Raw genomic sequence first — 15,967 nt, forward strand, 5'->3', positions numbered from 1 at the left:
GCTAAATTGGTCTGCAGTCTAGTACAAGTATGTTGTTATTGAAAAGGTTAAATCTTGTCCCTGAACTACACATATCCTTAACCCGAAGGACAGTGATGGTGTACAGCATGACATTTTGTATACTGCACTGTCTCTGTGGCATTGTAGTTTGGGACTGATGAAACAAGAAGGTAAGATGTTGGTTAGTGGCCCCACTACTGTTAGATTTAAAGCTATAATATAAAGATGTAAAGTGGGGACAGCAACTAATACAGATTCTCACTGGTAGATGTTCTGAGGTATCCAAGCTACAGAATGTTATTTACCTTGGCCATACCAGACACAAAACTTGAATTTTTGCACTTGTAGCCAGGATATAGTACTATTTATATATGGAAAAAATAACTAATAACCTTGTTATAACATAAAGCAATCTTATAATGTATTTCTAGACCATAAGACAGATGCAACAGTATTTAAAAGTTTGCTAAAAATGTGCATTGTCTCTTTTCCTCCAGACACTGCGCGCTGCTGGGAAAACATACATGATATTTTTTGTTTTGGTCATTTTCCTGGGTTCTTTCTACCTGATTAACTTGATCTTGGCTGTGGTTGCCATGGCCTATGAAGAACAGAATCAAGCAACCATGGAGGAAGCAGAACAGAAAGAAGCAGAATTTCAGCAAATGCTGGAACAACTGAAAAAGCAACAGGAAGAAGCTCAGGTATCCCTGTAAAGTAGAATTCCTTCTTCCATTTGTAATTGTGATCAAATGTGTTATGTCCACATATAAGAATACTTATTCCCCTACTCCTAGCAATTTATTACCTTCAGTCTTACAAATTCCTTCACTTTGCAAGCAATCTTTAGAGTTTTCCATTGCTCCGTTTCTGCTGGCTTGAGTGAACCTGTTAATTTATGGCAAAAATTACAACCACTAAGCTAAAATACTGGATTATTAAATTGGAGATGGAAATTAACATTTTACTGAGCCCTTGAACAAGTTGCTCAGAGTGCTTGTGGGACCACCACCCTTGGAGATAATAAAAAAACATTGGAACATGGTCCTGGGAAACCTGCTTTAAGTGACCCTGTCTGTGCTGGGGAGTTGGACATGATGACCTCCAGAGGTTCCTTTCCAAAATCAGCCATTCTGTGATTCTGTGAAATGGAGATGGAGATGTGGGGAAAAAAGCCCCAGGAATTCTGCTTATTTAAATAACAGAAGCAAATCTATTACAGGGAGAAATATTTTGCTTCAGCAACATTTGGCTTTTTCTGCTCCTTCCCCAGCTCTCACAGCAAAAAGCCACAGTGTTCCAATTTTAAAGAAAACTAGAAAAAATGGAGAAACTGGAGAAAACGCTTCTGTGGTACAGGCATCGTGATTGCATACTGCTTTGAAATTCCTTTTCATTTTTTGAAGACTCTGAAATCTATAATAGGATAATTGATAATGTCTGCTTGGCATGTGGCCACATAGAGCAGAAGCTGAACTATGTCTTCCATGTAAGCACATGACTAGTCAGCAATAGGAGTTTCTTGTTTGGTTAGTTAGTTGGTATCTGGGAATTTTTTACCAAAACTTGTAAATAAATGTTAATCAAGTGCTCCACAAATGTCTGAAACTTCAAAAAGCAACAGGTCTCTAATGGCCTGCAGTTTAACTCAAATCGCTGATTGTGATTTGCAAAACTGAGATTAAGAATGTTACACCAGGCCTTTAATAGACTAGACAGTATTCAAAATCCACTAAAATGGTGTAAGCAAGTGTAGCTTCCTGTAATTGGGATTTTTTTCTGTTCAAGCCTTGATTCCTTACTTTTACATAGTAATTCAGGTGAAAAACCCATTACAACATATTGCTCCAATGTAAAACAGATGTTTGTTAACTTGATTCTTTGACAGCAGTTTTCCCTTGGGTTGCTCTAACTCATGGCTTATGGAGCAGTGGCAAATTATGGGTCCTGTGGTATTTCACAAATTCTATTTATGGTATGCTGGGTTTAATAAAGTGGGATTATTGCTTTTATTTCAAAATCATTATTTTTTTTTTAAGAATGGCAATAAATTTAAAATAGTGTATGTTTGTATAAATATTGTAAATTGCATATGTGCTTGTACGTATAGGCAGCAGCAGCAGCTGCAGCAGCTGACTCAAGAGATTATAGTGGAGTAGGTGGAATAGGTGGATTCTCCGAAAGTTCTTCAGAGGCATCAAAACTGAGCTCAAAAAGTGCTAAAGAGAGAAGGAATAGAAGAAAGAAAAAAAAGCAGAAAGAACAATCTGAAGGCGAGGAGAAGGACGGGGAAGAATTTCACAAATCTGAATCAGAGGACAGCATCAAAAGGAAAGGTTTCCGATTTTCCATTGAGGGGAATAGACTGACATACGAAAAGAGATTCTCTTCCCCACACCAGGTACCATAGTATTATTACCTCTTAAACACCTTCGTTTTCTACTCATCATATAAACAAAACCTTGTAAAGTAGTTTGGTCAATTCTTGCAAGAGATTTCACAGGTTCTTTAATGTCTTAAGTCAAGTATGACCCAGTTAATACTTACAAAGATGAAACTGTAAGGATTTGAGAGATTTTGGTTTTATTCTGAGTTTATGTGTAAAAAAAAATCAAAACAACATATATTAATTAAAACCAATTTCTCAATGAAAACGGACCTATCTCCCCATCAAGATCAGTGTATTCAGTATGATCAGTGGCTTCAAAATTTGGTGCAACCATACAATGAAATTTCATAGTTTACATGAGAAAAGTATTAAAATTTGAGATATAAAAACTGCAGTAGTAATTGCATAAATGTTCATGTGAAATTTGACAAATTGATGTGAGACCATTAATCATGTTATCTTAAAGGTGGAACTATGTGTGGCAATGTGTCCTTGCATGTGTTCTCCTACATTGAAACACCAGTGACTCAGAGTGCCATCTGCATCTCCCATTCAGACATTCATTTAATTTGATAGTTTCATGTCATCCCTTCTACAATTTTCAGAGCTCCTCTTCATTTGCCCACCTCCAACTCTCCCCTCAGCACTTCACGTGCAGATCTCACATCCATCCTGTTTTTCTGCCCCTTTGTGTGCCTCAATATGCTTCTTCCTTTTATCATCACCTCCTTGATTCTCCCTCATCTTTGACTTCCTTTCACCCTCTTTTTAGTCACTATTGCTAAACTCATTCATTCCTTTTTAATCCTTTTCTATTAGAGTGTCTAGAAAGCCTGTTTTGTCCCTAAATCGATCATGAACGCTCATATTCTCTTCATGTATCACTTTCTCCAACTCCCATTCTCAAAGAAGCTCAGATCTCTTCTGAGGTCTTAATTTATTTTTTTTAAATATTTTTTTTCCTAAGAACTGTCCTCCTTAGATCAGACTATGGTGGGAATAAAATTTTTCTAGCTTCCTATTTCTGCCAAGTTAACTCCTCCTTCTACTTACTTCTTAACATACTTCCTTTTTTTACTAGTACTGCATCCTTCCCTCCTCCACCACCCCCCACCCTTGGTCTGCCATCTTTTTACATTGCTGTCTAACCTCTGTAATATTTCATTGCTGAATTTATTTAGTTCATGGTTCATTCTGCTCCATATACAGATTTTCACACCTATATCCATTGGCTTTGTTGGAAGACCCATGTGATCCTTTAGGTGCATATCCTTGCTTGTGTTGTCATTCAAACTGTAGCCTTATTCAGCTGCAGCTCAATACATCTATCTTGTAAGAAATGAAGCATTCCTCATACAACTTGCTTCTCTTTTACCTTTTCATCTCCAAGTTTATTTGCAGCTGTTTACTATGGCAGTCTAGCAATCACTTCCCCTCTGTTTTCCCAACTCTAGTGCTTTTCACAACTCTCAACTTTTCACTCTAGATTCTAGCTGCTAATCAAAAATACCACTCACCAGTTCTTAATAACCTTTTCCTAGACAAAACTCAGGTTTATATCTCATCTTTGACTTTTTCCTTGACATTTCATTTGCCTTCAGTGTCCTTGAACTGTTATGTTCTCTTGAAAACTTACTCTTCCTAACATTCATAGTTTCATTTCCTATCAATTCTCCTGATTTAGTTGTGCTTTAGAAGATTCTTTTTTCCCTTTGGCAGTTTTCTAAGGGATTTCCACAAGGCCTTTTGCTCATTCCCTTCTCTCCCCCTATTTTTTTATTTTTTTTATTTTTTTACTCTACTCTGGACCCACAACTGTGAATCATTTTTTTAACCTGGACCTCTTTCCATGTCACAGTTACTGCTGTATTCATCAAGAATGTGGTTGCAAGGCTATCTCATTGCTTTACCTAATCTGCTAGTAAACATATCTACCTAAAGATATTTTTTAATACCATAAAACATACGGTGCCTAAAATTCCTCCTAACTCATCTTGTCTACGTAGAGTAAACAAGTCCCAGCTTTGACTGACCCATCCATAACCTCCTGTTAAATTTTCAAGCTAGTTTCTTTGAGCTCTTTCTGTTATGCTGCCCCTCATGCTTGGAAGAAGCTCCCATGAGTTTCCACAGAACACTTCATTGCTTTCCTCAAATCCCTCTTTAAAACTCTCTTTTACCATGCTGCCTACAGAAAGCTTGACAGGGAAGTGACTTCAGGTGAGCTAAGACCACTGTTTATCATATCCATCAATTTTGCCTCCTTGTATTCCCTCTCTTTTTGTATCCATCTGTTGTGTTACACTTAGATGATAAATTCTTTGCAGTGCCTTTTTGTTCTCCATTTTGCAGTACCTAGAACAATGGGGTTCAGGTCCATAAAGATAAGTTGCAGAAGAGAAACAAAGACACTGCTTTGTTATGTATCATCTCTGCTGTTCATAGAGGTCTTGGTTGAAATCAGGTGATAATCAAATCAAGAGGATCACTTGAATTAAAGTTAAGAACAGCTATAATTATATGCAATTTTAGAGCATTATTTTGACTCTTATCCTGAAAAGATCCTTTCATAACAGAACATTTACTTATGTGAGTAAACTGATGATTAGTGAGACTGCATAAAAAATTATAAAATTACAAGCGTAACTTTTCATATTCAGAATAGCTGAAACTTTAAAAATGAAATAAAACCTTATTGTGGCCTACTTGACTAGTATCTGAAAAAATATGGTTTTTAAAATTAGGCACTATTTGGGAGCTACCACTGTGTGCAGACTGAGTCATGGGAACTTTGCCTAAAATTTTATTTACTCAGCCTGACAGACTAATGCTAACCTGAGGTAAACAGTGTCTAGATTTGCTTCCTCAGTTTATGAACAGTTGGTAATAAACAAGCAGAATGGCAGAGGAAACAATTCTGTCAAGCAGTTTCTTTTACTCTAATTAAACCAATTGATTTCATATATCCAAAGTAGTAAAATAACTAGTCTTTGTCTGTCACTTATGTGCTCTTTGTTTACTACCCAAAAGGGAGTGTATTTGGGGGGGATGTGCCAGTTCATTTCTTTGTAGATAACCTTATCCTTTAAGACATATTAACACTGTGTTTTTTTCCTCTGTATGAAAACATTATATTTGAAAGGATTTTCATTGGATAATCATTGTTTTTATTTGCCTGCAGTCTTTGCTGAGCATTCGAGGCTCCCTCTTTTCTCCAAGGCGCAACAGCAGAACAAGTCTTTTCAGCTTCAGAGGTCGAGCGAAGGATGTAGGATCAGAAAATGACTTTGCAGATGATGAGCACAGCACTTTCGAAGACAATGAGAGCAGAAGAGATTCTCTCTTTGTTCCTCATAAACATGGTGAACGACGCAACAGTAACATTAGTCAGGCCAGCAGGTCATCCAGGACAGTAGCTCCACTTCCAGCAAATGGGAAGATGCACAGCACTGTGGATTGCAATGGAGTAGTTTCTTTAGTCGGTGGGCCACCAGCTTTGACGTCACCTACTGGACAGCTTCTGCCAGAGGTGATGATTGATAAAGCAGCCACTGCTAGCAATGTAAGGAAGTCTGCAATAGTTTAGGCATGATGTCTTCTCCCTGTACTATCAGCCACTGTTTTAAAAAAAATGTAGATACTTGGAAATGATTCCCATTCTGGCCAAGCTGTGAATGATCCTTTCATATATTCCAGTTATAAGCTAAAGTAAAAACTGAAGTTGCCTAGCTCTCATTACCTAAGTATGTGAAAATATATGCTAATTTACTGGGAATTAACAGAATAGCATAGTAAACCGTTGCATAAATTTTACATTACACCCATTGATTCATTATGCTAACTGAAGACTTAACTGGAAGGTTCTGTATTTGTATATCAGGATATCAAAATGAAAAAAATATAAAAAATAATTCTGTATACTTAATGGAATATATTAAATGAGCATTCAACTTCACACTGACCACATTATTAAATATTTTCTTTCTTTTGTTTGAAAGCATGTGCTAGGAAATTGATAAGTTACTCTAAATTAAGAGTTACCTTAAGAAAATACTCTGTGCTTTTACTGCTAGCTGTGTGGGCTGTACTTTTCTGTGTTTAGAAAAAGACTGCCTAATTAGAAGGATATTTATGGCAGACCTCATTGACAAGCATTGTGGAACTTTTTATAATCTAAAATCTTTTTTAATGTCTCAGCCCAGTTTCAGCAAAATACTTGAAAACATGTTCTTTAAGCACAAAAGCAATATGTCCGATGTGTCGACCATTTGCTATATATAAAATTAGGCATACATTAGGTTACTGCAAAAGTGTGACATAAATGGAGCATGGTGCAGAAAAGCAGTGTTTTAAAATATTGTAATTCTATAATAATTTACAGCATTATTTTATCAGGCTATTTTATCAGTGTTTTATTTTCAGGGCACTACTACAGAAACTGATTTAAGAAAGAGACGGTCTAGTTCTTATCATGTTCCTATGGACTACTTAACAGATCCTAGTGCAAGGCAAAGAGCCATGAGTATAGCCAGCATGCTTACAAACACAATGGAAGGTACGTAGCACAGAATTTTTGTATGACAATACCATGAAATGCTATAAAATATCTGATACATTAAGTAGCTGTGGCATTTTATGACAGCTGTTTAAGCCTAAAAGGTACAGGCAAATGAGATTTGTACACAGGGATTTGTACACTAGGTTTTTTTTTTTTTTCAAAGGCTGACCTATCTGTTTGGAGAAGCAGACAAGCTTTCAAAGTACTAACAGGTTTGAGGAGGAAACAGCAGTCATTCCACACAGTTTCTCTAGATAAGTTATGTTTTGATGAAAAACCTCCTTTTAGATTACTGAAATGGCTGTGCTTCTTGCAGTGGAACAATCCCCTTCTGCCAGTTGAACAGACATGTTGTTTCACAAAGGAAGGATCACATTGTTCTTTCTGTAAGGGTAAATACAATGAATTTGAATTATGGAATTAAGCAACTAGTTGTAAGAAACGGCAAACGTTACTTTGAGGCTTAAATGACTATGCCAAAAATAACAAATAGGAAGGTAATAATCAGAAGTTTTGCACATGTGGACCATAATGCTGTTTAAATAGTTGTCTGAGTTCAGGTTTGTTCTGACTGTTTATCTTTAAGGAGGAAACTTTTAAATATTCATTCTAGGTATAAAATCATACAAAGTTTTCGGTTGGAATGGACCAACTAGATCATTTAGCTCCAACCCCCCTTCCACAGCCAGGAACACTTTCCACTAGCTCAGGTTGCCCCAGGCCACATACAGCCTGGCCTTGACCACTGCCAGGGTTGGGGCATCCACAACTTCTCTGAGCAACCGTTTCCAGTGTCTCACCAACCTCAGCATAAAGAATTTCTTCCTTATATCTAATCCAAATCTACCTTCTTTCAGTTTAAAATTGTTACCTCTCATACTATCCCTGTAATACCTAATAAAAAGTTCCTCGCTATCTTCCCTACAGTCCCCCTTTAAGTACTGGAAGGCAGCTCCAAGGTCTCCCCAGAGCTTTCTCTTCTCCAGGCTGAACATGCCCAACTCTCTCAGCGTGTCTTCATAATAGAGGTGCTCTGGCCCTCTGATCATGGCCCTCCTCTGGACCTGCTCTAACAAGTCTTTCCTATGGAGGGGACCCAAAAGCTGAATGCAGTATTCCAGGTGGGGTCTCACCAGAGCAGAGTAGAGAGAAAGGCTTACCTCCCTCAACCTGCTAGCTTCTTTTGATGCAGCCCAGAATGAGATTGACTTTCAGGGCTGCAAGTGCACACTGCCAGATCATATTCAGTTTTTTGTCCATCAATACTCCCAGGTCTTTCTCCACAGGGCTGCTCTCAGTCCACTCAGTGCCCAGCCTGTATGCCAGATTTTTAAGACAAATTTCTATTTTGCATCCTGTGTAGCATTTTCTTGTGAATAGCTATTTTATTTATGTATGAATATTTAGTATTCTTTTTACATAGAATTTAAATCATAGTGGGGCAGATTGCTTTTAATTGTAATTTATTTTGACAGTAGCTTTTGTTTCAAAAGATCTATAATATCAACATGGTTTATCAATAATACCTTGGAAAACAGCATTTAGACCTCAAAGAAAAATCCCAGGTTATACTGGAATAGAGAAATATGTTTAAAATCTTATTTTCTTTTCTTATTTTTATTTTCTCTCTAGAATTGGAAGAATCCAGACAGAAATGCCCACCGTGCTGGTATAAATTTGCTAACACTTGCTTGATTTGGGACTGCTGTACTCCCTGGCTGAAAGTCAAACATATTGTAAATTTGATTGTGATGGACCCATTTGTTGATCTGGCTATTACTATCTGCATTGTCCTAAACACCCTGTTCATGGCAATGGAGCACTATCCAATGACAGAACAATTTAGTGGTGTGCTTTCAGTAGGAAACCTTGTAAGTCTTTTATGGTGTGACATGTATGTAAAATGCATTTTTCTTAAATAATTCTTCTCTGACTTATGTACCTATATTTAAAGAAAATGTTGAGTAGATCTTTAAAGGCTTGGGGTCGTTGAATTTATATTTAAGCTGTACTGAATCCCACTTTGTTGACATTTGTGGGTTTTGCCACTCTTGCTTTATAGAGCAAAAGGTAGAAAGATTTATTAAGTCAACATACATTTTGATTTTTAAAACCTTCAGCTTCTGTCATTGAAGCACTTTAAAGGAATTTATCTTTTGTGTTTTGTTTTTTTTTCTTGGATGGATACTTTCAAATCATAAGAACTTTCAGTTCCATTCTCACATCTGTTCTGCTCCTCACTAGCACCTCATAAGGTTCTGGGCGTTCAGGCAATTGCAGAGGGGAAAGACCTTGTAAGCATGGCAGCTCCACAGGAAATGGTGAAATGGCATGACAGTGCAGGTCATCCTGAAGAAAAACAGTTCTGCTCAACTTTCAGTAAAATATTTTTTCTTAATAAAATAATTGTCCCTCTCATAAACATATCTTTGTTCCTAGAAGCAAAAAGATGTCCCAAGGGCAAAGATGAGATCTAAGGAGGAAAAACTAAGCATTAAAATTAGAAGAGATTCAGTATTAATACATGCATATTAGCAGGCTAGATAAAAACTGTATTTTCCCAGTTACCTCTTTTCCTTTGGAAACCAAAAACTGTGATGCATATGTAAGCTTCAAATCTGAATTTAATTTTTAACCGCAATGTATGTCAACATAAAGAAGCTATTAAGATTTACCATAGATTGCTTGCTGGAGATATAACTTACCAGAAAGTTGATATTATTAATCTGGGGGAGGGGGTAATATTTTCTTATTAAACTGGAGTAAGAAACTGTATTTTGCTTGCAGGTGTTTACTGGAATTTTCACAGCAGAAATGTTTCTCAAGATAATTGCCATGGATCCTTATTATTATTTCCAAGAGGGCTGGAATATTTTTGATGGTTTTATTGTGAGTCTTAGTTTAATGGAGCTTGGCCTTGCAAATGTAGAAGGATTATCTGTCCTTCGATCATTCAGATTGGTAAATATACTAACCTATGTTGATCTGTTGTGGTTTTGTATTTCTGCATGTATGTTGTGCATTTTTAGTTTGTACATTATATATTTGCTTAAGACAGAAGATTATTTCAGAAGAACTTACAAAACTTCATACTCGCTAAATGGCATGTATCTATTAATATTGTTTTACACATTATCTTAGTAACATCTGTTGCTTCTTCAAGACATTGTCAGCATCAGTTCTGTTCTTACAGTGAGTGTGCTTTAAGGATTATCTTTTTTTAATAGTAGTATCTCAGAGTCTTTTTCTCATTAGATGAGGGAATGAAAAATGCAAGAGCCATGGGCCCCCACTAACTGTGACTGAAAATTTTTAAATTGCTTAGTAAATAACGGATTAGCTAATAAAAGTTTATTGACAGTTTTATCTGATAGACTTTCATTACCAGTTGGCTTACATGGTTAGTTTTAGAAGAGAGTAGTGTTAAGATTTTTCTTTGGATAAAGATTTTTCATCACTCTCAGCCTTCTCCTTATCATCCTCTGCAAGGCACCATCTGTCTAACAGTTTTTCTGTTCAGAAGTCACTATGTTATCTCTGTCTGTATGAAATATCTCTGTCATGAATAGGAACTTGAAAAACTTTGGTCTTGCTGAAGACTAGGCTAGCATTCAAGTTGATGTTCACGTTCTCTTCTGAGAAGACCTACAGAGTAAGAGACAAGAAGTTAGAGTTCCTATTCATCAAGCTCAAGTTTTGCCTAAATAAAGCAGAACACATTTGACTTTCATTTAAAGTTATATAAGCCCCCTTTAAAAAAAGAGGACATTTACATTCACCCATTTGCTGGTTCTCTACATATCATTATATTGTATTTTGCCTGAAGTCTAATATCTGTCTGGATTGAATTCTCCCTCAGTAATTGAATTTTCTTTTTAACTTTGCCCATATACATTTTATTTACATGTCATCCCATGAAATAATATTTAAATTTAGATTCCTTTTATATTCTCCTCTTTCAGTTGTCTGAACACTTACTGTATCTTTCCAAACAATTTCATTTTTGTCAGTTTTGACTTGTTTAATATAATGCTTTCCTTTGGTTTTCTCAGCGGTGTATGACAAACTTTTTTCAGACACTTTTGTTTGCTTATATTAAATGACAGAAAATACATTAGATACTTGTAAGTAACTTCTGTGCCTGTCATTAACAACTCTAGCTTGTGTCTCTTCCTAGGAAAACTATTTCTTCTATCTCTCTGCCACTGAAGATGAAAGAGATCTGAAAGTGTCTATACACTTACAATCCTGTTAAACTGACCACATTTCATGTGTGCTGGTTTATTTTTAGTTACATTCTTTTAGAGTTAACTAAAGGAGAAAGACTGTTTTGTCCAACTTGTCCAACAAGTACAACTTGTTTATAGATATCTACAGTCACCAAAAGAGGCAAAGTCTGAATAACAGACTTTGTGATAATTGCAATATAATTGAAATGAGCATACAGACGATATTTTTGATTTCTTAAGACTGCTGCTGTGTAGTATTATACAAAAAACCTAGAAGCAAATTTTGTAACTGAAGTTTCTAAAGATACATGAGACATGATTTATACACAGGATAACTGAAATATGAAATTTATGGCAATGATTTCATTACAGTTAGTAACATGATTAACTGTATACTTTTCTTCTGTTTTTCAGTTGCGAGTTTTCAAATTGGCAAAATCTTGGCCAACTCTAAATATGCTGATTAAGATTATTGGCAACTCAGTGGGGGCTCTGGGGAACCTGACCCTGGTGCTGGCCATTATTGTGTTCATTTTTGCTGTGGTTGGGATGCAGCTGTTTGGGAAAAGCTACAAGGAATGTGTCTGCAAGATCTCCAGTGACTGTGAACTTCCACGCTGGCACATGCACGACTTTTTCCACTCTTTCTTGATTGTATTCCGAGTGCTGTGTGGAGAATGGATAGAAACAATGTGGGACTGCATGGAGGTTGCAGGCCAAACTATGTGCCTTACTGTCTTCATGATGGTCATGGTGATTGGAAACCTTGTGGTATGTAATCAGTGGATTTTTTTTTAGAAGTATTAGAGTTTATTTCCTGTTTTTCATTATTTAGAAATCAGAGATGAAGACTGGAAAAGGACTTCAGGAAATCATGTAACTCATTTGCCCTTTCGCTAAACCAGGTTCAAATCTTAGAATCATAGAATGATTTGGGTTGGAAGGGTCCATAAAGATCATATAGTTCCAACCCCCCCGCAACAGGCGAGGAGACCTTCCACTAGACCAGGTTGCTCAAAGCCCCATCCAACCTGGTTTTCAACACTGCCAGGGAAGGAGTAGCCGCAACTTCTCGGGGCAACCTGCTCCAGTCTTGCCATGCTCACAGTGAAGAATTTCTGCCTTATATCTAATCTAAATCTATCTTTTATCAGTTTAAAACCATTACCCCTTATCCTATTCCTACACACCCCTGTAAAAAGTCCCTGTCCAGCTTTCTTCTAGGCTCCCTTTAGGTATTGGAAGGTTGATATCAGGTCTCTCCAAAGTCTTCTCCAGGATGAACCCAAACAGCCTTGATCATTTATGAAAAATGTTTGTCTACCTTTTCTTTTAATTCTTCAGTAAGTTTATGACTTCTTTAAGATCAGCACTGAATTATGCTTACAGTTAAAAATGCCTTTCAAAAAACCAACTTCAATCACCTGTTACAGCCAATTAAACTGGTCTCAATAGGGATGAAAACCAGTTGGTCTTCATGACAATATTTGTAACTCTTAAAGTCTGAAAGTTTCCACTGTCAGTCTTTCCTTTTTGAAACAAAGTAAGTCCAGCTGTTAAATTTTTTTCCATAGATTTCTAAACTACTTACCATTTTTGCTGCTGGCCTCTGAATTCCTCTCAAGCAGCATATTAGATAGAGATACAAGTATCGGATAATGTGGAATAATTATACTTTCAAGTCTTACACCCAACATTCCTCATGGTACATCCCCAAATGACACATGACATTTCTCTTCCAGCAGCCTATATGCCCTTTTCTTCAGTGCTTCCACCTTGCCAGTTATCACACCTTCTCTATACATAGTTTTCATTTTTTACAGCCAACATTTCCACTCCAGTACTTCAGAATTAAATGCCATATTAATTTTGAATCATTTAATCTATTTACATGCTTATGCTTAATTACAGTTTTTTCTTGTTGAGTGCTAGCACCCCTTCTCTTTTTAGTATCACCCACAAATTTTGTAAATACGCTTATTCAGACGTACATACAAAGTTTAACTGGACTGATGTGACACTCCTGTGGCAATTTTGAACAGGAAGAATTGAGAAGTATAATTTAAATGTTATGATTAATCAGTTTTGCATATAGTCTGTCATAATTACATGCAGTCCAAATTTCTCTTGTATGTTTGCAAAATGTCATGCAAGAAAGTCTGAAATAGTTTCCTAAAATTGAGGTGTATCACATCTGTGGACTCTTTATCTCTTCCCTAGTTCACTTGCCCAAAACAAAAATAGACTAATATATTTTTGGCAAATACAGAAGTTTATTATATTCTGAATTAGAGACACTGAAACTACGGACTCTTGAACTGGAGTCTGCCTGTATTCCCCTCACCTGTGAACACTACTGCAGATGTAGCTTCCATAAATTACTACATAGTGTTTTATCCTGCTTCCTTAACGTCATTCTCCATTTTGAGGGGCAGACCTGCACTACTTGCAGTGTGGTGGAGAAAGTCAAGGAACAGCTCAGATTTTCACATATATTAGTCAAGCTAAAAAATTTTTTGGCAACTTACAATGAAATATGGGGAACAGGGATTACAGACTGGAAACTGTAGCAGAAAGATGGGTTGAAATAAAGTGCTAGCTGTAAAATAAAAAACATGTCCTATTAAACAATCCATAGTGGAATTACTTTTGTGACCTAAGAATAAGAGATCCATTATGTTTTCTCCTTACTGTTTTGTAGGTACTCAACCTCTTTTTGGCCTTGCTGCTGAGCTCATTTAGTTCAGACAACCTTGCTGCTACAGATGATGATAATGAAATGAACAATCTACAGATTGCTGTGGCAAGGATACAGAAAGGCATAGATTATGTGAAGAGAAAAGTGCGTGAATTCATCCAAAAAGCCTTTGTTAGAAAGCAGAAAGTTTTAGATGAAATCAAGCCTCTTGAAGACCTAAACAACAAGAAAGACAGCTGTATTTCCAACCACACAATAGTAGAAATAGGTAAAAACCTTGCCTATCTTAAAGAAGGGAATGGAACTACCAGTGGCATAGGCAGCAGCGTGGAAAAATATGTTGTTGATGAAAGTGATTACATGTCATTCATAAACAACCCAAGTCTCACTGTGACAGTGCCCATTGCTGTCGGGGAATCAGATTTTGAAAATTTAAATACAGAGGAGTTCAGCAGCGAGTCAGACCTGGAAGAAAGCAAAGAGGTAAGACTATTTCTGTATCTAAAATATGCTGATGCTTTTCTTTATTTCCTAAGCTTAGTATTGTTGAATTCAAATCTCTATTGAATTCCTGTATAACAACGTATACAAGCTTGTAATGATATTTAGGGTAAATCGATGTAAGATTGTGAGAACTGAATGAGATGGTAGTACAGTAATGCATTTACTGTGATAATGAAGATGCATGAGATAATTTTTTAGAAAATCCATACTTTTTTTTCCCTATTTTATTTGGTTAAATCATTAAGAAGAAAAGGAACCAATTTAATAGCCCTGGATACCAGAAGTCTTACAAAATGTGTGTGGGTTGTGCAAGTTTCTGCATGCTTACTTCATCAGTGCAGTTTATTTACTCTTTTGTCTGCTTTCTGGAGTGCCTTCTGTCAAATTAATAGTTCATTCTGATGATTTTAACCTTTTTGATCTAGTCAAAATGCATCTAGATACATCATAAGTACATTTGAATACTGGACCAGCATCACTAAATGATTTCGTATAAATCACTAATAATCCATTTGATAGTAGCAGAACCACTGAAGAAGTGAAGTAATGGCTTTATGGTAAAAAAGTTATGAAGCTTTATTTCTCAGTGTTAGATCCTTTCATATGGTGATCCATTGTAATTTTCAAAGCTTTAAGATACTTGAATCTGCTACCTATTGTGACAGTAACAGAATGTACCTCTTTCTGGCACAATGTGGTGCCAAATGGGCAAATCCAAGCTAGCACTCAGTGAGTTACAGTGGATGGATGCTGAAGCCGTTATTATCATCTTAACCCAATGCTCTGTCCTGCACAATTGTACATGGTGGAGGCATATCCCCTCAAGTGCAGTAAATCTATGGTCTGCTTAGTACCAATGTGAGTTCGTTCAGCAATAGGATGGGCATTTTTAAGCACTATTACATGCTCCAGTGTAGACATAAACTAACATAAAGGCTTTTGTAAGTGATTTCCTCATGCTTGAGGTATAAGTATGGATAAGATTCTAGCAATTCTCACCTTGAAATCCTTTTTTTTGTACAGACTGCAATACTCAGTCATATTTTCTTGTTCCTTTAATGTCTTTAATAAATGTCTTTATTATTCTTTTAAAAATATTTATTTTTGAGAATGTTTGTGTTAGTATTTATCTTACTCTTCAAAACCATGATTTGAGTGTAAACCAAAGCAGAAGTTACTGTAGTTTAACTTTTAATTGTTGTATGTAATGAAGAAGGTGAGTATATGAAAGTTTATTGGTCTGAATGTAGCATTTTTGTTGATTCTATTCTATTTTTGTACACAAGATAAGAAAAGAATCTTCTTCAGGCAATTTTATACCACATAGGGCTACTGCACTGTCCTGTCTTTCCATTGATCTGCTGTTGTTCTATTGTCCCATTGTTCAGTTTCAGAACTTACTGCTGCCAAAGGAGCAGCAAATTCTACTGCTAATCTCAGCAAATTCCACCTATCAATGCGATCATCCATAATGGTTGCATGTGGCAGGAATGGCACAGGTTATTTTTCTTTGTGTAGATCACGTAGTTTCTTGGTATGAGTATGGTCCTTCTGGGTTTCTTCTTTTTTCCTGCAAACCATGTTCAAAT

At 36.3% G+C, this 15,967-nt stretch overlaps 1 protein-coding gene across 6 annotated transcripts in view; it reads left to right on the plus strand.

Moving 5' to 3' along the window:
• The window catches only part of LOC133268727 (sodium channel protein type 2 subunit alpha), a 79,250-nt gene that overhangs the window by 35,671 nt on the left and 27,612 nt on the right, over nt 1-15,967 (plus strand). For 4 of the 6 annotated variants that reach the window (XM_061452290.1, XM_061452281.1, XM_061452298.1 and 1 more), the window contains 8 exons: nt 498-704; nt 2,111-2,401; nt 5,571-5,951; nt 6,812-6,944; nt 8,580-8,818; nt 9,735-9,908; nt 11,591-11,947; nt 13,878-14,357. In XM_061452290.1, coding sequence (XP_061308274.1) covers nt 498-704; nt 2,111-2,401; nt 5,571-5,951; nt 6,812-6,944; nt 8,580-8,818; nt 9,735-9,908; nt 11,591-11,947; nt 13,878-14,357 — 2,262 coding nt within the window. The remainder of the gene's footprint in view (nt 1-497; nt 705-2,110; nt 2,402-5,570; nt 5,952-6,811; nt 6,945-8,579; nt 8,819-9,734; nt 9,909-11,590; nt 11,948-13,877; nt 14,358-15,967) is intronic. The other 2 variants (XM_061452319.1, XM_061452308.1) reach the window with 1 other exon arrangement.

The sequence above is a fragment of the Pezoporus flaviventris genome, unplaced genomic scaffold (genome assembly GCF_033815535.1).
Source record: "Pezoporus flaviventris isolate CSIRO_AGI_PZ_B2104156 unplaced genomic scaffold, CSIRO_AGI_Pfla_v1 ptg000001l, whole genome shotgun sequence".
Taxonomy (NCBI): domain Eukaryota; kingdom Metazoa; phylum Chordata; class Aves; order Psittaciformes; family Psittacidae; genus Pezoporus; species Pezoporus flaviventris.